Source organism: Aulostomus chinensis, chromosome 20, assembly GCF_037954235.1.
Source record: "Aulostomus chinensis isolate RoL2024-O1b breed Wild chromosome 20, RoL_Achi_v1.0, whole genome shotgun sequence".
In the NCBI taxonomy this organism is placed as follows: Eukaryota; Metazoa; Chordata; class Actinopteri; order Syngnathiformes; family Aulostomidae; genus Aulostomus; species Aulostomus chinensis.
This window is the reverse complement of record NC_141339.1, coordinates 12,203,735-12,224,780: the sequence shown is the minus strand read 5'-3', so window position 1 is coordinate 12,224,780 and position 21,046 is coordinate 12,203,735. Positions and strand designations below refer to the sequence as shown.

Below are 21,046 nucleotides of genomic sequence, written 5' to 3'. Positions count from 1 at the left end.
AGAATGGAGAGATAGAGGGGTGACTGAAATCATAGTGCAGGTTCAGCCCCCCCCCCCTCTACTTTTGTGTGCCAGCAAGGCCTCCATTGTTCTAACCCTCATTAGGGCTAACAAGAAAAAGGTTTTCTAGCCCTCATACCCTCCTTCACTTGCAGCAGAGCTCTCACAGTGGCGCACATATACTGCTTCTTCTCTACTCCCAGAACATAAACTACCCACTGACAACTGCTGAGGATAGCAGGGAGTTGAGGCTCCGCGCCAGCATGGACCCTCCACAGAACGGAATAGTAGCGATGAGGAGGGGAAGCTATGACGAGGCTGCAGCTTCCCTGGGTCCTGTGAGTATTGAACCGTCATCCATGGGCACCAGATCCTGCCAGTATCGACCACTGAGCACGTTGCCTTTTAATTGTTCATTAAAATCAGCATGAAGAGCATTTCCTGATTTTCTCTGTGGAAATGCGAGGGTAAATGATGTCCGTGTCAATGGATGCTGACCGTATGTGAGACAAAGTTAAGGTTTTGTATTCAGGATCTAGTTTTGGGGTCGTATCAGCCTCAGCTCACTTACTCCTGATGAGATTGAATATTATATTATCCTCATTATCTGTCCAGATTGTGGGAGTTCCTTTGTTTACATGTTGATGTTATGAACAGATGCCATAACCCTCATCCAAAAAAGAGTGTCCAACCCTTTTTAAAGCTAAAAGAACAAACTAACCACACTTTTGTGACATGAGCGTTCTAGTTAGTTTTTCCTGAGCGTATGGCTGGATAATATGGATTATACCATACAATGACCTTGAGAATGTGTAAATGTACATTTTAAGACAGTTTTGCGGTTATTTTTAAATCAAATATTGCTATCCATCGGTTGCCATTAGCTTCAAGCTAGTATACATGGCTGGTTCTTTCCGCAATCTGGAGTCGCAATGAAGTGATGCAAGAAGGACAAAAAACAAACAACCACCCTCATCAACTGAAGACAGGCAAAATACATGACTCTAGGGTGAAATATTAGACCAGTTTAAATTTAAGATTTTAACATTAATTCTATTTCAAATTATTTAAATGTAGGAGACAAAATTCTTTGCAAAATTAGGTAATTTCCCTCGCGTTAGAGCGCTGTACGAAGGAGTTTCAAGATGTCTCACATTCCAAACCAGGTGTTTTACTCAACCTAACTGGCTTGACAAGCTTGTGGGGGGTGTAGAAGTCACACGATTCAACATGTTTCAAGGAGTGGTTACACGCAGGTGAGTGAGGAGCGGTGCGGTACACCACTGTCTCTGTCCAGTCCTGCATGATGTAGATTAACCAACATCTCGGCCCCTTTTCACACCTCCTCTCACCCACTACATTTGTGCATGCACGTGGAAAGTGGGCCACATTTAAGTTCCACAAACCAGTTAGCGCTGAGGGACTATAACACCCTTCAACAGTGAGTCTACTGATGCTGACGAACTACACTCGTGCAACACTGAATGAGTTCACCGTGGATCCAGAGCCACACATACTGTATAAGTTGTTTGTGATGACCAATGAAAAACACTTATTCGTAGCTGTTCAGGCTGTTAGACATTTAGTACTATCACCAACAAGCAAAACTTCACATCCTATTGAGATAAAATCAAATGTTTTGTGTCCAAAAAGCTCATAAGTGTCAGCTATAAAAAAAATTATAACATACAAAAGGCAAATACTCAGGAGGAGGCCCCTCTTTTAGGGGAGAGGTGGAACTTGTGCACTGGACAGGATTGTAATGGCGTGGGAGTGGGGAGGGTCTGGTGGGAGAATGGCCCCTTAATTTGTGTGACCCTAAGGCTGCATTCAGACCAGCTCATTGCTGCGGTGAAGCTGTGGCTTCCTCTGTTCATTTGAAAGATTCTGGCTGAATCATGGACGCCTGCTGCTGTGTCCTGGGCAAACAGACAGTGGGAGACTGATCACGATCATCTGTCACCGTCCTTCAGTTTGTGTCCATTTTTTTTAAGCTCAAGCAGAGGAAATGAAGGAAAGGTTTCTGAGTTGAAGGTTGGGTATCTTCTTCCTCTTAAAAGCAGTTGCTTAAAAGTTCAAAACACACGTTACACTCACCCACCCACAACCTCAGCAGCAGCGCCTGACGTGGTCTAAAACCAGCCTGGGGACCTGCGTACAGGGTGGATGAGTGGGTGGGTGAAAGACAAAAGGTGTCAACATTTCAAGAGGGGGTGAAATGTCTTTGACTCCCCACATCTAAGTCTGAACCGAAGACACCTTTCATGAAGATTCACCTACCGGCCGAGCCGCCTCTCATCTTCCAAGCCGTCAGCGCGACGTGACCGTAACAGAGTATTAATTTAGCCAAAGATTTAAACACAGATACAAGGAGCCCCACATCTCCCTCGTCACAGATTATCAGTCCAGTCATTTCTAGAAGGACACATCTTGAAGCTGCCTGCTTCTATATATAATGATTTATACTTCAGCTATTAGACTGTCCCTCTTACCTCATAATTTCAGTGTTGAGTGGTTTTGATGTACCTTTACTGATGTCACTACTTTTTCAACATCTCTTACATCGACAAACCGAACCTTAATGCATTCCCCCCCCCCCCACATCTCAACCAAAAATTCCTTCCTGTAATAACAGAAGTATGGCAGAACAGTTCACCCATACATAAAGGATGCAGCTGATAGGTCACCCTGGTCTTTTGTGTCCTGGTGCTGATCCACCAGCAGTCACTCTGTGTCCCTGGTTATGGCCACAGAGGCCAGAAAGAGGTGCTTTGTCAAAATGTTCCTGCTTTTGTTTGTTTTTTGTCCCTGCCATCAATTCTGCCTAACCTTATTTTTCAGTTTGCCAGCAATTAAGAGCCCAAGAGCTGCTGCGGCCACATAGAAAATGCTTTCTTTGAACCGAACTAACAAAAACGGTGTTGATATGCGTATTCAGGGTTTCCTCGTCCTGGTGGAAGAATGACTGGGTAAATTAGAAGTAATTACAGTTAAACATGGGGTCCAACCCTGCATCTAAGAACAAAAATGTGAGTCTGCTGTGTCCATCCTGTAGTGGAAAGACGGATCCTTGATCATTTGGTCATGGAAATCCTTGCAGTAGGGTTCATCAAGGACTTGAACTGTCAAATCTCTTCACCCCAACAGTTTGAGGAGACCCGTCAAGATGAGAAGGCTTGAGATTCAACACATTTGCTCTGTAGAAGTACAGGTGGACCGCCCAGTGAGCTGCCCTGTGTCAGCTTTAAAAGAAGCAACAAACAAAAAGCGCAAAAGTGTAGTTCACATTCACAAATACAATGTATTTCACACAGTGGAGCAATGACTGGCTGGAGCCAACATTTTAGCCAGTAAAAAAAAAAAAAAAAAAAAAAATCTCACCTCCTTGCAGCGTCATGTGATCTTTCCAAACCACGCTGGGATTCCAATTGTGAGGACTCTTTTGACGAGTCCTCTTTTGGCCAAGGTGAGGGGTCTTATGTCTGAGCCCAGCATTTTGTAACAGCCTGGGAACACAGTCTATGCTTTCCCTGCTTTTACCACAGTGTTCTCGGTCCAGCTCAGGTCATTGGAGATCCGGACACTTAGAATTTTGGACTGTGAGGTGGGACCGTCCTTCTACAGGCCAGGATCTTCAACTGATTCACTGTCGCTCCTGTATTGATCCTCTTGGACTCAAACCAGCAGTTTGAGGAGCAAGGTTGACACTTCTGATCGGGACTCCAATTACACCCGTGGTATTTGGGAGAACCCAATATGCCGCTGGCCGCTGCTACTGAACATGTCAAATGCATTGCAGTAGTACCCAGCAGCAAGGTCGGCTCAAAGGTTACTGCAATAAAGATGGAGAGAACTGGCATGTTTGACCTGCACGGAGTGAATTTCAGTGTCAGTTCAGCCTGTTGGTTGGTGAGTGAGGCCAAGGATGATGTGTTTCAAAATCCTCGTCCAGTGGATAAATGATTCACTGAAACCGAACTTTTTAACAACTCACAGTATGTAAGTCAAGTAAGAATTCTGAGGTTGTTAGACAGCTTTCTCCTGATGATGAAGCCAGTTTGATCTCGGTGGAATGTGGATGGAGTGGTTCGTGCCGTTAGTGTGAAATAGAAGCAGTGGAGAGGTGGGATTCTGTTCTATGTTGGAGGGTTTAAGGAAAAAAAGACATTTTAATATGTACATTGATGACAAACTCTAATGGACCTCTAATGAGTTTAGAGTTTTAAACTCTGAATTTTGAGCTTTATAAACTTGTAAATTTGTGATATGACAACTAAAGAAATTCTGATTCAACCAGCTTTTCCAGCTCCCCCCCCCCCCTACAATGGCCCTAATACCCATCAGAGTATTCATCATTTCATCACACTTGTGTATGTAAAAGCATACTTGGGTTCAGCTGCAGTGCCTCACTCTCGTATTGTATGAGGCTCTTTGAAGAACGACCTGGTGCTTGTTTGTTCAGTCTAAAATTACCCTCCAACAAACCCCTCCAATCGTCCATTAAATCGATGTCATCTGACTCCTATATAATCTAAAGAATTAAAGCCCAGTTGTCAGGGCTCCAGTGTCCCACACTTTGTTCCAGACTATCTCAACCATGCTGATGAAGGTCCTCTTATAGCTTGTGTCTATAAACAGATGCATGATCGCTAGCACTGATCTCAGATACCACTGCGTCTGCTAATGCTGGGACAGCCCCCAACCCCCACTTAACACCTTTCACTTCCCTCTCATTCTACTGAAAATTCACACACTGACGTACATGGGGGTGCGAGGGCCCACCCATCACTGCCTGGTTTATGTTGCGCTCGGCTCACTAAGCTACTGTATTGGCTATTTATATATCCGTCCATCCATTTTCTTCCATTTATCCTGTTGAGGGTCGTGGGGGGGCTGGAGCCTATCCCAGGGGCGACGGTTGAGAGGCGGGCCAGCAGTCCATCGCAGGGCCAACACACAGACAGACAACCAATCACACTCACATGCAAACTCCACACAGAAAGACCCCTTGCCCGAGCCAGAGCTCGAACCCAGAACCTTCTTGCTGTGAGGCGATAGTTCTAACCCCTGCACCAACGTGCAGGCCCTAATTATATACACATTTCAGTAATTTTGAACTGCTGCATTTGCTCCTGCATAACCAAACATTAATAGTTTTTTTTGTATCAAGGACAAACTGAAATTCTTGTCAGTGCAAAAAAAAAAAAAATTGGCGGCACAAACAGTATGACGGCTTTTTTTTTGTGAAGTACCACACAGAATAGTGATGTAGGTGTTCTCCTTGACTCTGAATTAAAACAAAAAACCCTAAACAAGAAGTAAACTGCCCAAAGTATATATCTAGAGTGAGTCAGAGAGTAATGAAATTAAAATGAAATCTTGTCTATAAAATACCACAAAGCTTTTCTCCTTGTGACTGATCAGTTCCACCAAAATGAACACGAGACCTCTAAAACTCTCTGCTTCAGCTCCTCTGGCCACTCCAAGGGTGAAATCTAAAGATGGTGAGGTTGTATTTTAAACAGACGATGATAGAAATGTTCCATCAGCAACACTCTCCATAAACAAACTTTTCTTTTTGTGTATTTGACCGTGTGATCTGTTTGCGGAAGGCATTTTCTAGGGACGCAAATGTGTCATGAACGCCAAGGTGTTTTTTTTTTTCTCCCTTTTTCGATAAATTCAAGATTTTTCTGATTGTGCCTGTTCAAATGTTTTCTTTGCAGCTATTGAGAATCAAATTACACTTTCATTAAATCTCTCTTTTGAATTTGAATGCAACATTGAAAATATGGAGTCTGTTTTCTTCCAGCAGCTCAGAAACCTGGCTCAAAGACGACGCTCGGCGCCATCTCTGGTCTTTGGGAAGGCACTCGGGATGCAGTGGTCCTCAATTAGGTGTGTAGATGACTTTTTAAAACCTTTAAATAAAAATCCATGAATATTAGCGATTTGATTTGAAGATTTTCTGCAAAACAGTCTGTTTCATAGAAAGAAACTACGTGAGTCAGAATTGAGTGGCAGTTTTCCATCATTTGTGCTGCTAACGTTAGTATTTACTAGCCATGCATCAAAAAGAGAAATACTACTCAGAAATACCAAGTTGATTAGCGATACAAGCAATGGTGGACAACTTTGTTCTCTCTCAGGGCCGTCAGTACCGCTCAAGAACAGGCGTCATGGCGACGATCTGTCTCGCTGTCATGTTCTCTTTCTGTGTACTGATGATCTGCAGTATGCGACATCCTGTTGGTAAACCCGGCGTTTTGGGTGGGGTTGTTGGGTTTGTAACAATGAATTGTGTCGCATTTTTGTTCGGGTTAAAGGTGAACCTTGGACATTGTTAACCACAGATTATGATCTAACTAGCTTTCTGTTAGAAACTGCCTTTGGTGTGGCGTGGGTCCGGAGTATTCAGGTTTCTATTCGTTTGTTTTTCCATGCATTTTTGATTTGAGTATTAAAAAAAAAAAGATCCTTTTTTATTTCAAACAAGTTTTTACACTTGCGGGAGGTGGAAAAGATGGCGTATCGACAAAGGTTAAACATGAGTATAGGCAACAGAGTTAGAGTTAACAGATAAAGGATGAGTTTTAGAAATCCCGTCAGTGACACGTTGCTCTGGTAAAAGCAGTCCTTTGCACTGGAGAAACAATGGTGGCGGGAGACGAAAACACAAGAAATGCACATAAGTGCACGTTTCGATGGAAGCCCAGCTACCGTCAAAGGCTGATGATCAGACAAGAACGGAAGAGCTGGCAGTGCCCTTAAAAAACAACTTTCCTCTTTTACACTTCTGTTAAAAGCCGCTTAACACTAATGACTTATTATTCTAAGTAACATGCAAATTGTTATGTTTCTTAGTGTTACAGCAAAACAGTTAAAAAAAAAAGGGTCTTCGCCCCAAAGTTCCTTCGGGCTCAGGCCTTAATAAGCGGAACCTTGAGAGATGGGAGGATAAGAACAGAACAGATGGGACGGAAAACATCAATTTTACAAGCCACAATCGATGCTGTGTTGTGAAATCTCTTAAAATGTCTTTTGAGGCTGTTGTTGACATATTATGTCACCGGCATTTCCTCAAGATGTCTCAATGACAGTGACATAACATGAACAACGATTTTCCTTTGTCGTAGCAGATTGTTCCATCTGTCTTGTAACTTCATTCAGAATCGGTATTTACTTGTAATCTGCAGAGGAAATGACACAGATTGTGAATCGGGGTCATCTGACAACAGAATAGGTGTTCGCAGCGAGTTTCAGGATTTGTTTTTATTGTTTTCTGTCAGGGTAAGTAGCTGGGGAAATAGGACCCAAATGCAGACAGCAGGGGTTCAACCAAAAAGGTATTTAATCATAAAAAGACAAAGTAACAACACAGGAGCCTCAAAGTACCAACAGAAGGGAAAATACAAAGTAGCAAACAAAGGGGTCAACAGGCCTAAGTCCTGGACAGGTACAAGGTAGCTACAAAACCATGATCAATGGATACGTGGAGGAGCTGGGAACACGAGGGAGAAAACATGAGCAGGAAACTGAGAAATCCACAAACACAAACAATGATCCGACAACAAACGAAGGGAAACAGAGGTTGAAAAGGCCGGGGGAAAAGAGACACAGGTGGCGCAATGAACACAGGCGAGGCACATGAGGTACAGTAATCACAGGAAGGAGCGCAGGAAGACAGGACACGAACTACAAACAGGAAGACGAGACAAGGATCGTGACAGTTTTCATTTGGGCTAGCATCTAGAATGAGTTAAAAAAAAAAAAAGAATGATATAATATTGTCACTAGCACCAATTTGTGAATTCAATTCACTTTGAAATTAGACAAGAATTCACGGAGAACCCATATGTCCCAGTTTCCCTCCAGCACTTAAATGCAGCATTTGTTTGTTGATCTGTTTGCGAATAAAAACACTATTTAACAATTCATGAAAAGGTACAAAAGAACATCATTTGACGCCCACATTCATGCATTTACTGCAATCAAACACAATTAAATATGTGACGTTGAATTAAAAATCATCATGTGAATATTAATATTTATCCATTTTTGATGTGTGCACTATTTGTGAAAAGGTTTAAAATGTGCTGCTTGGAATTTGATTGGAGATCTTAATGGTGAGTTCCCAATATTAACTCAACCCTCATCACGCGATGCACATTTTTGACCGACTTCTTCTTACTTTAGTTTCATATCAAGCTTATCCAAACTTTCTTTTTTAATATACATTTAATTTATTCATCAACGGTTACGTCATTAAAAACCTACACTTTATGTTCTCAGCCTACAAAGTTGATGCGTAGGCTCCTTCTAGACATCTGCCCCTCAGCTGTAACCTTTTAAAGTTGTTTTTTAATTTACGTGACGAGACCACTACGGTGTCTGGTGGGAGAGTCCATCAAAGCAAAAGATAAATGTCAAATCCATCCTACTCTTTCACCTCTCACACACGGTGTTCATCCCCATGAGTGGTGAAGTGGCATGGGTGTTAGTTTCACTGTGGTGGGACTATTTATGAGTGATGCAGAGTCAAAAGACACAGTGAAAAGGCGTATGTAGCTGTTAGTTACACACGGTGTTTACAGTAATGAGAGAGTCATGATTAAATGTCTTAGTCATAAGGTTACTTACATTTTAGCTAAGCATTTAGCCTGGAAATAGCGTTGTTATGTCAAAAATGAGTCTAAATCACACCTACTGCAGCTTAATGCTCATCTAAGTCAAAATAAGAAAACATAAAAGAAGATGGATGTTAAGTTAAGCTACAGTACAGGATAAAATAAGACCAGAATACAAACTCTTAAACATAGCACAAACACACCAGCGTTCATACAAGCTAACTGATGCTAAGATAAACAAAGCGAAAGAATCGAAGCTAAAGTGAAATAAGATAATCTAAAAATAAAACAATCGAATCGAAACTTAGCTAACCTAAGCTAAACTCAGCTAGGCTAAGCTAACTGCCCCTGTTTCATTTAGTGAAAGGTCAGGAATGTACTTCCCCAACATTTTACCTATTGCTTTCACAATTTAGTCAAAACAAGTTAAATATAAACTTTTACAAGTCATTTGTATCTATATTATGTATTTCTATCAGTATCAGATTATTGTGGTTTCTGGTTGGTATTTGTAGCTATATACAGTATATTTATATTTATTTTTATTATCAGCAGTCTGAGTTTGTCTGAATTTTTTTGCTGGTAACATTTAAACCACAGGGGAAAGTACCTCTGCTCCAGTGATTTTAATATTTGCTCTGACTCTAGAGTCAGTGGGATGACAAATAACAAGAACTTGTTTCATACAGAACAAACAACAACCATCTCTTGTCTTGAGAAGACTAGTCAGGCCAGCAAAAGCACCCCTAGATGTCTGTGTTTGATTATAAGAAATTCTAACACAGTTTAAGTTACTGGATATACTCTGCTTTAAGAGGACTAAGAGGACTTGTGAAATGTGATGCGAGATGAGCGGTGATCCTCTCAATAATGACAGTGAGAGAAGTCTAATCTGCCTGTTGGTTTCCTCTTTTGTTGAGTTGTGTTGAAAAAAACGGAGGAAACACAAATAAAGTGTAAGCTCAAGACAACCGTGTTTCCTTCCTGTACAGTGTGTTTCTCCATGTGAAGTCAGACATAATTTATTAAGATGTGACTATTGATTTGGTGGGTGGTGGTGACGCTTTTATACACGGATTTGACATTTCCCTTTAAACGACATAATTCCTTTCTCTCTGTGACATTTGAGGAGGGATCATGGTGTTGGGGGTTTGTTTATTAGAGCTGGATTATTAGTCACAGCATTTCTTCAAGTTGCTCTAAACCAAAACGTAGAGCTCTACCACTTCTGCTGCTATTTTGACCCAACTTGAGGTTCTTATAGGGGTCTTTTACAAAAATGTATTATGTAGAGCAATGATGCTTTGTTGGATTTCGTGAATTTAAATGTGATTGTGACCTCAAACGAATATCTGAGATCAGTGATTTGGTGATGAGGCTTCGAACAATCAGAAGGCAGAATAATGAATTAATAAGACCTTTGTGCAAACTGAGAGTCGTGTGTTACATGGTAATTAATATTTGTAAGGTGAGAAACAGCTGGTGTTGCTGAGAATAACGTGAGAGTGATATGTGATCGGATGTGAGAGCGCACGTAATCATCTCCTTTAACACAACACTGTCGTGCGTTCTTCTCTTTTAATGTCTTAACAGCTCCTCTATGTTTAAAAAGTAATTATCGTTCAATTTAGAGGACAAAATTCCTTTAAAAAGCTCGAACTGTGCCTCAAAAACCTGTTGGTCTCGGAACTTCTTGCATCCTTCAATTCATGTGGAATCTAATTCACAAAATAAGATAAATATGGATGTGTCAGTCTTTTTTGTGTGTGTATTTTACCCTCTTATTAGGGAGGAGACTCCTTGCTGGGTGTCTGTGGAGCAGAGTCCATTTGTCCATGGCCTCACCGGGGAGAACGGAGAGCTCCTGCTGGATGAGTGCGTTCAGGTCACAGAGGGCACAAAAACCAGGGAGAGACACCTCTTCCTCTTCAGTGACGTTATCGTCTTTGCTAAACTCAAGTAAGAAGAAAAGAACAATATATGTGTATGTACTGGTCAACAGATTGCTATGTGCAGCTAAAGGCAAACCCATTTTAATTCAGTGGGAAAGTTGGTGAAGTAACAAGACATCTGGAGTATAAAAAAACCTGCCAAGGGAAATAAAAAAAAACCCTTAAAACTCAAAAATTAAAGGGACTATGTGTGAATTGGAGGTGGTATACATGAAAGATACTTGATGTTTTGAAATGGGCAAGAAATAAACCAAACATAAGAGTAAGAAGCGAAGAAAGTCGTGTTTAAAGTAACATAAAAACTTCAGGGCCCTGCCTTTATTTCTCGGGTGGTGGACACAGATAGAAAGAAGCCAAACGTGCTAGAATGTTGATCTGTCTGTGTGCGGAAAGAAGTCATGTATCTACACAGTTGGGATGGGAGAGTGAAAGAGGAAGTAAAAATAAGTGTGCAAGTGTGTTGTTGGAGTTGATACTTGGACTGTTAGGGAATCTCCACACGAGCACGCACACACACACACACACACACACACACACACACACACACACACACACACACACTTTAACTGTGTTTAGTCACTGTGACACGAAACAGAAAAGGAAAGGGGAGGTCCCTCTGAGTAGAGTCACATGAGGGGAACTCGTGGGTTTACTCTGCTGAAACAAGTCACAATGACAGAATCTAACTGACTTTCCATAAAACAGTGTTGTCCGATTCACAAAAGATGCCAGTGAGAAAACGAATCACACTGAGACAAATCTGAAACAAAAATCAGAAGTCAGCTGTTTTTTTGAAAATCCACCTAGCCTGAATGGGAAAACAATTTTTCAGAAAAAAAAAAAAATACAGTATTGTATTAGAATTACCATCAACAGAATAGGAGTTGGATTGATCGGTTTAGGTTGCCTCCTTCGGACTACAGGGTTTTTTTGTTTTGTTTTTTTCAAAGTCAGTGGAAGGTTTATAGGTCTTGAGTGGGAGGTGAGTCACACTCAGTACTGTACCACAACCTGCTCACTGTTCCAGTGCGTACACACAGCTGGGACCACAGCACAGTAAAAAAGCAAACACGTTCAACCTCGTTTATATTTTGTATTTCAAAGAGTGTTAATCCAGCTTTTCCTTTCTCTCCGTAATGGATCTTCCGTAACGCCTATTAAATCGGCTATCCCCATCTTTCTGACTCATTTCTACATCCCTTAACTAAACAGGATCCAACCAGCTCAGCGAAAGGTCAGCAGGGTCACGACCAAGTGTTTAGACCATTGTGGTGTGATAAGAACACAATGAATGGTCGTAGAGGGATTTGATTACTCGTCACTCATGGGAAGGTTGTCCACATCAGACTTTTATTCTGGTTTCAGCGAAGGTAAGGTAGCGAAGGCTTTGTTCAAAAGCTGTTCCTGCAAACACCCACAGTTTTTATTCAGAAATGTGAAGTTTTAACTCTTCTATGCATATTTTAAGGATAAGGTGCACAGCCCAAATGACATGACTGGGTGTCTGTTCATCCCATTCTTAAAAGTTCCAAAACATCCATGAATTTTGTATTGCTTATCCTGTTCAGGGTCATGGGAGGGGGGGGGGGGGGGCTCTCTCTGTCACAGCAGCCTTCAGGTGAGAGGCTGGGTTCACCCTGGACAGGTCACCAGTCCATCACAGGGCCAACACATAGAGACAGACAACCATTCACACTCACAGTCACACCTACGGTCAATTTAGAGTATCAATCAGCCTCGTCCCCTCTTGATGTCTTTGGACTGTGGGAGGAAGCTGGAGTACCAGAGAGAACCCACACAGGAACAGGGAGAACATGCAGACTCCACACAGAAAGATCCTGTGCTGGAGCTGGGATTCGAACATGAACCTTCTTGCTGTGAGGTGACAGTGCTGACCACTGCACCACCGTGCTGCCAGTTCCAAAGCATTTTAAAAGAATTCAACAAATTTGTCACATCGGTCCACTGGGACTCAAAGATGAACTGAAAAGTTGGCAGCCAAATGTCAGAGGTCAAGGACATTCGCCTTTCATGTGCGCAATATTTGTCCCATTCTTATTGGTGCAATATCTGAGGAATGGCTTGCTTGCTTTAAATATCACTGGTATTCAAGGGTTAACTAAAAAGATGTCTGTGGCCAAAGGTCAAAGGTCAAGGACACTCCCCTTTGCTTGATATCTGTCCCCTTCTTGTTAATGAAGTATCTCCAGAATGCTAGGGAATTTATACAAATTTGCCTCAAATATCCACTGGGAATCGAGGGTGAAATGAAAAGATGTCGATGGCCAAAGGTCGAGGCCGCTGCCACAGTATCTGCCCCATTCTTGTTCATGTAATATCTCTGGAACGCCTGGAGGGACTCGCACCCAGTTTTCACAGAAATGTTCACAGGAAGTCATGGGTGACCTGAAAACAGTCTGACCCTGAAAGGTCAAAGTAACTCGGACAGGCATGCATCCGCCACGGTACTTTGTTTCATTTTTGGCTCAGTCTTGACAGTTAATACAAAAACAAACAATTTCTTTCATTAAATTTTCATCCCTCAAAATCCATTTTCTCAAAGGCCATCATTTCTCCGTGATTGAAGATACCTAATAATAATGGCAAAGACATTTAAAAGCAGAACAGAAGGACAATTTCAGTAACGATTGTTGTGAGGAAAAAAAAAATCAATCTCTGAGTCTCTGTAGATCAATTTTTTTTAATGAACTTCAGTCACTGAAAAACAAATAGATAATTAATAACACGTCATTCAGACCGTCTTGCTTGTTTTTGTCCAGGTCGACCTCCAGCTACCGTCTGAAGCACAGAGTGAGCCTCAGGGATATCTGGCTTCACGGTTTTGAGGACGAGCTGATGTGTGAGGAGGGAACAGCGGAGGATATTGACCTCAGGGTGACCCTCATCTTGGCCTGGGCTCTCACTTTTTGTTTGGTGTGTTTTCGGTGAGCTGACGCTTCGGAGAAGTCCCGTACAAATATCATCCTGCTACGTGTTTGGATTCATGTCCTTCTTTTATTCATTGCTTGTGTGGCTTGTGAAATCACGGTCTGTTCATTTCTTTAATGAAATCTGAAGCTCTTCATGGAACGTTCAGACATGTAGTAAATCCTCATGTGATGCGTTGCTCTGACGAAAATAAAGAAGTTGCAAAGAGAAAGTTCGCCCTGCAGCATCACAAGACAAACAGGTTGCAAAATAGGAATCGGCGGTTGCTACAGACGCTCACATATCTGGAAGTTATCAGAAGTTGACTTTTACAAGAAATAATGTCCTTTACAGTAAAAATTAAATATAGGAGAGACAATGTCTCTTACTTTTTGTCTAGACATGTCGAGTACTTTTCTGAAATTGTTTTCTCTTCAAAACCACTAAATGTCAAACTTTTAATTCTCCCACACTGAATACTTATTTTTTTCAACTGAATGATGAACCTCCCTGTGGCTCTTTTGTTGTTTTGTTTAAAACTAAGAGTTTAATTTCCTCTCACCCCCACGGAAACTACAGAAACGCCGTGCTCCGTTTAATATACCAAACATACGGTGTCAGTAATGAGAACGCAGGTGACCAAAAGTTAAAGGTGTAAAGGCTTGTAACTTTGTCTCCGTCAGTTTCCATTGATGGACGCTTAACCACAATAATGTAGGAGGAAGTTGTAAATGTTTGGTCGGGGCAAGCCGTGACGCTGCTTCCTGTTCCCATGACTGAGTTACAGTTTCCGTGAGAGTTATTAAAAGAGCTCACGAGTGTAGGTTCATCTCAGTCCTCCCCTCTCGTCTCTGTGGATTAGTAACTTGTACCATGCTGGTATTTTGCCTACAGCTCTCCTGAGGTGAAGGACCGCTGGTTAGATACTCTCCACAGGTAAGAAACAATACAGTCTTGAAAAATGCAATCCATAACACCTTTATCAATTTTGTCTAAAAAGAATTTAATGATTTTTAATTGAGAAACCTTTTTTTGTTGTTTCTTTTAAGGCTAGGAGAATGCTATAGGGTCTGTAACAGGAGAGAATAATAACAAATATTTGAAGGGGCCAAATATTTTGTGTTTAGCTGGGGCCCAACACTTTATGGCGACCACAAGAGTGAATCCTCAAACAGAGGTTGCAAAGGGCTAACTTTATCTTTATTTGTTTTCCTAATCACAGCAAAATTAAAGAGGCAAGAGGAAGAGCTGGTCGTGCTCCTTCCCCTCCGCATGTCCTCATGAAGGTGTTGAGTGGCAGCAGCATCTCAGTAAGTGTCTCAGTCAAACACGTCTTCAGCGACTTTACAGAGATCTATGACTCATCTCCCTCTTTAAATGTCCTTTCACAGACTAAAACCCTAACGGGAGGTAGCATGGAGCAACGCATCGAGTTACCCCTTGATGTAAGTGAACTTTAGCTTCTTGACACTGAACTTAAAACACCTGTTTATGAAAGACACCTGCGTCTCTCCAGCTATGTTCAGAGGACGCTACATTAAACAGATGCGGACAGCAGCCTCTGACTTGCAGAGCAGCTGGAAAAACACACTTGAGTGGAGCGATTTGAAAGAGAATAAAGATTTTTCTCTTGGCATCCAGCTGATGCTGTAACTGTTAACATGAGTGTAATTGATTCTCGCTGACGCCTCACGTGGCAGGAGGCATGATGGTTGAGGATGTGTTATGTATGGGGAGTTTGAAAAAAAATATAACCCCTCCCTTTTCCTCTTCGTGTTCCTCATGCAAACTCATCACTACATCACTTTTTCTATATTTTGTTTCCAGGGAAACATTTCAACTCTGTCAAAGCCGTTCAGCAACCAGGAGGACAAGCTGACGCAGTCCACTGGTGAGTTTGAAAGTGTTTTTTGGATGTCTCTTAGCGGCAGCTGTAATGGAGGCAGGGCCTCACGTAAGTGCCATGCCCAGAGACATGTGACAGCAACCACAGAGACAGAAAAAAAAAAAGGAAATCATGAGCGAGTGAAGAAAAACGTTTCTTTCACAACTTGGGCACGGTTGGTTTTGCTGCTCTACCTCTGAATAAGAGAGTTGGATAAATGCAAACATTTGGAAAACCGATGGGTGAAACGCTTTTGATACCATCAGAAACCAAGTGGAACCTGGTGAAGAAGCTGAGGAAGGGTTCTAGTTTCATCAACAAAGCAGGTCGATCCCATTCATCCTCCAAGACTCAGCTGTTCGGACAAGCTCTCTGCAAAATGTGCCCAGACAACCCCTCGCTTCCCAAACCAGTCACAGTAAGACTCTCAGTTCATCTCCTCTCCTTGGCTGAGAAATGCTTTCAGAATCTACCAGTTGATGTGATAATCTAATCTTTCCTTTCCTGCATCCTTGTCCTCTCATTAGGAGATGCTGGTGTTGCTGAGGAAGAGGGGGCCGTCCACAGAGGGGGTGTTTCGGAAACCGTGCAACACCAAGAACCTGAGGGACATCAGGGAGCAGCTCAACAACGGTCTGGAGGTTGACTTGGAGGGTCAGCCCGTGGTTCTGCTGGTTGGCCTGCTCAAGGTATGTTACCGGGGTCACTTAAGTCAGCTGAAATGTAAAATTATTAACACCAAGATTTCCACTGCTTTATGTGAATATGCTTGCAAAAAAACAAACAAGGAAGTAAACACATCTACTGTTGCATTATAAGATATAAAACGAATTACTTAAATAACGTGTCAGTGTTAAACAATCTCTAAACATTTTGTTACGTCATTAAGATTAGCGTATTGCATGATAAATGATTTATTAACCTTAATAAGCGTTACATAAGGTTGCTGCAGAAAGGGCAGTTAACTTTTAGTAATTACTGACCATAATAAGGCAATTCTCCTCCTTAGCTTAGTTAACGTTAAGAGGTATGTAGTTACCTGCATATAACTGTGTTATAAATAATAAATGATTTACTGAATTAGATATTGTAATAGATATGTAGTTAACGGCATCTGTGTTATAAATAATGAATAAATCCAAATAAAGCGGTTTAACGATGTCACATTGTTGTAGTCACGTCTGCACGGTTATAATGACTCATGTCTTCTCTGTCTCTGTCTTGCAGAGTTTTCTCAAAGAACTTCCTGGGAGCCTTCTGGTATCTGATCTTTACGACAAGTGGACGACAGCTCTTGACAGTGAAGACGCACAGCAGAGATCTCAGCAGATCAAAAAGTAATCAATTAATACCCTCTAACGAGTCTAGACAGGGACGTTGCTTGCATGATGGGGATTTTGAGCAGGAGTTCTGCATATTTCCAATGTTCTCCATTTGTAAGCTGAACGCAAACCACTTCTCTCTTTTTTTTGGATCGGTTTGAAAAAGGGAAGAAGTGTTGAATGAAAAAAAAAAAGACCGCCAAGCTAAAAATTGTATTCCTGTTCCGCCCCTCCCCTCCCCCTCCCCCTCCCCCTCCCCTTCTCATTGTTAGGGTGGTAGATGAGCTCCCGACACCCAACAAACTCCTCCTGCAGCATCTTCTCTGCATCCTCCATCACATCCTGGGGAGCGCAGACATTAACAAGATGGACGCCTACAATCTGGCGGTGTGTATCGGCCCCACAATCCTGCAGCTCGACGTCACTCCACTGGATGATCAGAAAGAGAAGATGAAAAAGGTACCAGGTCGTGTTATGAGTAGGTGCTCTCACTTTTGGGGCTTTGAAGCTCTGCGGTTCACAATGCAGAAAACCTCAAAAGCTTTTCTAAGTAAGGGCGCACTTGCACAACATCTGTCTGTTTTCTGAACATTAACACAGATTTTTCAGAATTGTTTATCTTAAATCTTAGATACAAATACTGACATATCTATTTTCTACAGGTCATAGAGCTAACTCAGTTCCTGATTGAGCACTGTGAGATACTCGGAGACAATATCCCAAATCTCCTGGATACTGATGAAGGTAATACATCTCTCAAATATCTGTACTGGTGTCCAGATAATTAGAGGTTTCAAGACCCTAATGAAGTCTCCTTTCCATCTCTGTAGACTCGTTGTCCTCTCAGCACCACGACTCTGCATATGATAGCACCGACCCAGATGGAGACGGAGAGGCAGGAGAGAATACAAGCTCCTCGCATGGAGGGTGTGGGTCTTCTCCTTCTCTCAGCCCCAATAAATCCACTTCCTCCTGGTCATCTGATGCCATCTTTGACACGAAACCTTCATTTAACCGCCGCTGCTCTGAGCCCATCATCCTCCCCTCGTCTGACATCGTAAGCTTGTGCAGCCACTCCAGGAGCCATGATGACTGTTCTGTAGAGAGGAGGGACTTTGAGGAGCAACCTTTAAAAAAACCGATCTCGGATGACTCATTTTTGCTCAGAGGACAAGGTGGCGCAAGGTCAGATTTGGCCTTTCCAAAACTGAGCAGCAGCTCTAACGTGGATCCGTTGATCTACACCGCTAATCGAAACAAGGACTGTTCATGCTCTTCCCTGGAGAGCGCTGCTTCCAACCAATCAGAGGGCTCAGTTTTCACCAGCTCCCCAGTTGGATCTCCATCTTGCTCCAGGAGAACAAACTCTCCTAACCAGACCGTGGTGCGTGTAAAGCAGGACTTCACCAGGCCAAATTCGGATGAGAAGAGGCGTTCACATTCCATGAGAGTTGTCAGCATGGGGCTGATGCGGACCAGGAGCTTAGGAGGCTTCGGCTGGAGCAGCCTGAAGAAAGACTCCCAGAAGGAAAGCTCCTTCCCTTGTGGAACTCTGCAGGAGGACTTTCAGAACGAAGCAGACCCTGCAGCTGAGCACAAACCGCGCCCTCTGTCGGCCATTGAAGTGTTCAAGCAGGTAGACAGCAGGCTGCCCTGCAGGCCGCCATCATACAAGGAGGCATTGCACAATGTGGCTCTCCCCCCTCAGTATGGATCAATGACTGTGTACGACGCCATAGAGCTGGAGCGACGGTCCCGCCCATCATCTGTGAATTATGACGTCCTATCTACCTGCTCTGACTGTTTCACTACACAGGACAACGTCGTGGAGCGGCGGCAGCCTTTCCGCCAGAGGGCCATGTCTGAGTCTGTGTCCACGGTTCGTCATGAGGCCGTGTCACGGAGATGTAGCCAGCCTGTGTTTGAGGAATTTTCATACGCCAAGGAGTCCTACGTTTGAGCAACTTTCAGATGTTTTCAGGGACTGGAGTTCAATCATTTTTCAAAAAACCTGAAAAATAGATCATTTTAAAACTCTGGCCGGGGCAGGTTGTTCACTAATCTCATGCTTGAATATTTCCATCTCTTTCTTTGGTTCTACTTGAGCAAGACACAGTGTCACTAAGTGTCATTCATTCTTCCAAGGCCACAAGTTCTGGCCTCGTAGCAAAGGTGTCTGCTTGAGCCAGAACAAATACGGAGCTGTTCTGCCTCCAGATCATCTGCAGAAAATGGAATCTCCTTGTTCCTCTTTCATGGTGAATGTCGGCCATATGCTTCCACTGCGGTTGCACTTTTTTTTCGTAGTACCATTTAGAGTACGAATTAAAAAGATGTATAGTTAATATGATAGATATTTAGTCTATCCCAATGAAGCTCTGTAAAACACAGATTGCTGTGGATAAAATATGCTATGAGTGGGTGAGTTTTCTATGTTTTGATTGGTTTTGTCCATCTATAATAGGGATAGTGTAGTAAGTTGTGTTGTTTTTGTTTTGTTTTTTGCTTGTTGTAAGTCTTCTTCACCTTGCATATTCTTATCCTTCCACTACACTAAAGCACTTTTCTTGATGATGAGCTTAACTGTATGTCAAAAAAAAAGATGCAAATAAAGTCAAATAGCAAATGTTACAATCTTGAGGATTTAATTAGAAAATAAAGGAAGGAAAAAAATGCAACCTTAAACAAACTGGTGTTTTCTACATGTGTTCGTACGCATTTGAAAAGCTATCCATTGATTTTTCTGGGTCAACTTATTACTTGCACATTTAATGAGAAGCGAGAGGAGAGTGACCGGTTTGGCTCGACTTGTCTTTGCTTGATTTCTTGCATAACAGCAGCTAACAAGCCTCATTGAGAGAACAACATGTTCTACCTTCTTGTGCTAAAACAGAAGGAAGCGAGACACGGTCACATGGACGGATTTGGTTTTTCTCTGAATTTCTGTTCTCTGTTGAATGGCAAGTCTTCTTTCTTCCTTTTACTGTATGAAGTATCTTAAATCGTTGTTTCCTTCCCCACCAAGTTGATTCAAACATAAAGAAAAGGACTGAGACCAAATGGTTGGTATATTTTGAAATAAACTGACAATTATCTCAGGCAATGATCATTTAAAAACTATTATAAATATCAAAAAGATATATGCATGAAGGAATTCTTCCATACAGTGTTGCAGACAATTAAGCGGCATATTTACTTTTACTTTATGTAAAAGGGTAAACAAATGAAAAAAGGAAGCCCGCTCAACATTTTGAAACTCGAGACTGAAAGACAACAAAAAGGCTCTTATGAAACCTCTGACATACAAACATCCTGCATGTTGAGAATGTAAGCACACACACACACACACACACACACACACACACACACGTGCATTAACACAAACTGTACAGTGAAGTGTGAGGTGAAATATCACGAGAAGAAGGTACCAGAAAGCAAAGTAAGTAGGTTACAGGCAACAATCAACAGGAACATAACAACCCCAAGTAGCTTTTGATAGATAGATTGTTAGTGAGATACTTTATAGTTTTGACGTAGTACTTTTTGTCTTTCTGATTTGTCAGCAGTTTTTGTTTCTTTTCTGAGTAGGTTGATTAAAAAAAACAGCTTCTATGTTCAGCCTTAACTCTTGCACAAGCATAAACCTGATTTTTGCATTTGCAAGCTGGTTTCGAGTTTTTTAAAAATTCCTATGCGTGCTTTAAAAAAACTGGTTCTTTTTCAACGACTTGATAATATTTTCATTTTTAATCATCATCTTAAAAGATTTACAGTGTAATGCATTGTTGTGAATGTATTGTTGTCCTGCCACCTGTCATGAATGCTGTCTTTTTTTTTAGGTGATAAAAAGTTTTGCATTACTCTTTTTTCTTGTTACGTTAGCGAACATGCATCAGTGACGTAGTCCACCCGTCCGTAGAAAACTAAAACAGAGATGAGTTAAATTAAATCAATAAAAGAACAAAGAGCAAATTCTACTTGATCCATGAATCCATGAATTTCATTTTTAATTTTGTACAGTTTTTCATGAAAGTGGTGATGCTACTTGATAATATTATTGACTTCGTAGAGGGGGGTGGTGTTACACACTGAAAGGTGTTTTTCATATTCGGTCTGGCGTTGTCCGATCCTTTCTTTCAACCGGTGGCCTGGATAAATGTACCAGACAGGTAAAGATTGTCCGAGCATGTCATTTCACATCTGAAAACTCTTTATTTTGTTTTCACAGTTCAAGTCCAGATGAGCAAATCTTCCCTTTTTTTGCAAACACTCCTTGAAACATAATATGGCGAATGATCGGCCATGAAAACACAAGTTCTTGAGTAGTTTTCT

General features: G+C 41.9%; 1 protein-coding gene across 2 annotated transcripts; it reads left to right on the top strand.

The window, feature by feature from the left end:
• The first annotated feature begins 163 nt into the window (after positions 1-163).
• Positions 164-20,672, top strand: tagapb (T cell activation RhoGTPase activating protein b). 2 transcript variants are annotated; one of them, XM_086189250.1, is made up of 14 exons: positions 164-338; positions 5,816-5,898; positions 10,416-10,586; positions 13,360-13,524; positions 14,402-14,443; positions 14,730-14,817; positions 14,899-14,952; positions 15,335-15,398; positions 15,659-15,810; positions 15,920-16,081; positions 16,620-16,729; positions 16,987-17,173; positions 17,377-17,458; positions 17,545-20,672. In XM_086189250.1, exons 1-14 carry the CDS (start codon positions 264-266, stop codon positions 18,672-18,674), a joined length of 2,565 nt encoding a protein of 854 aa, XP_086045376.1. In that variant the 5' UTR covers positions 164-263; the 3' UTR covers positions 18,675-20,672. The 2 variants fall into 2 exon arrangements, with proteins under 2 accessions (XP_086045376.1, XP_086045375.1); XM_086189249.1 differs by having other exon boundaries at positions 5,813-5,898.
• Positions 20,673-21,046: the final 374 nt, after the last annotated feature.

Bases quoted from the DNA above. Each gene is read 5' to 3' on its own strand.
- tagapb (XM_086189249.1), top strand. From the start codon at position 264: ATGGACCCTCCACAGAACGGAATAGTAGCGATGAGGAGGGGAAGCTAT. The intron at 13,525-14,401 runs GTGAGCTGACGC...TTTTGCCTACAG, and splicing joins TTTTGTTTGGTGTGTTTTCG to CTCTCCTGAGGTGAAGGACC. The intron at 14,953-15,334 runs GTAAGTGAACTT...TTTTGTTTCCAG, and splicing joins GCATCGAGTTACCCCTTGAT to GGAAACATTTCAACTCTGTC.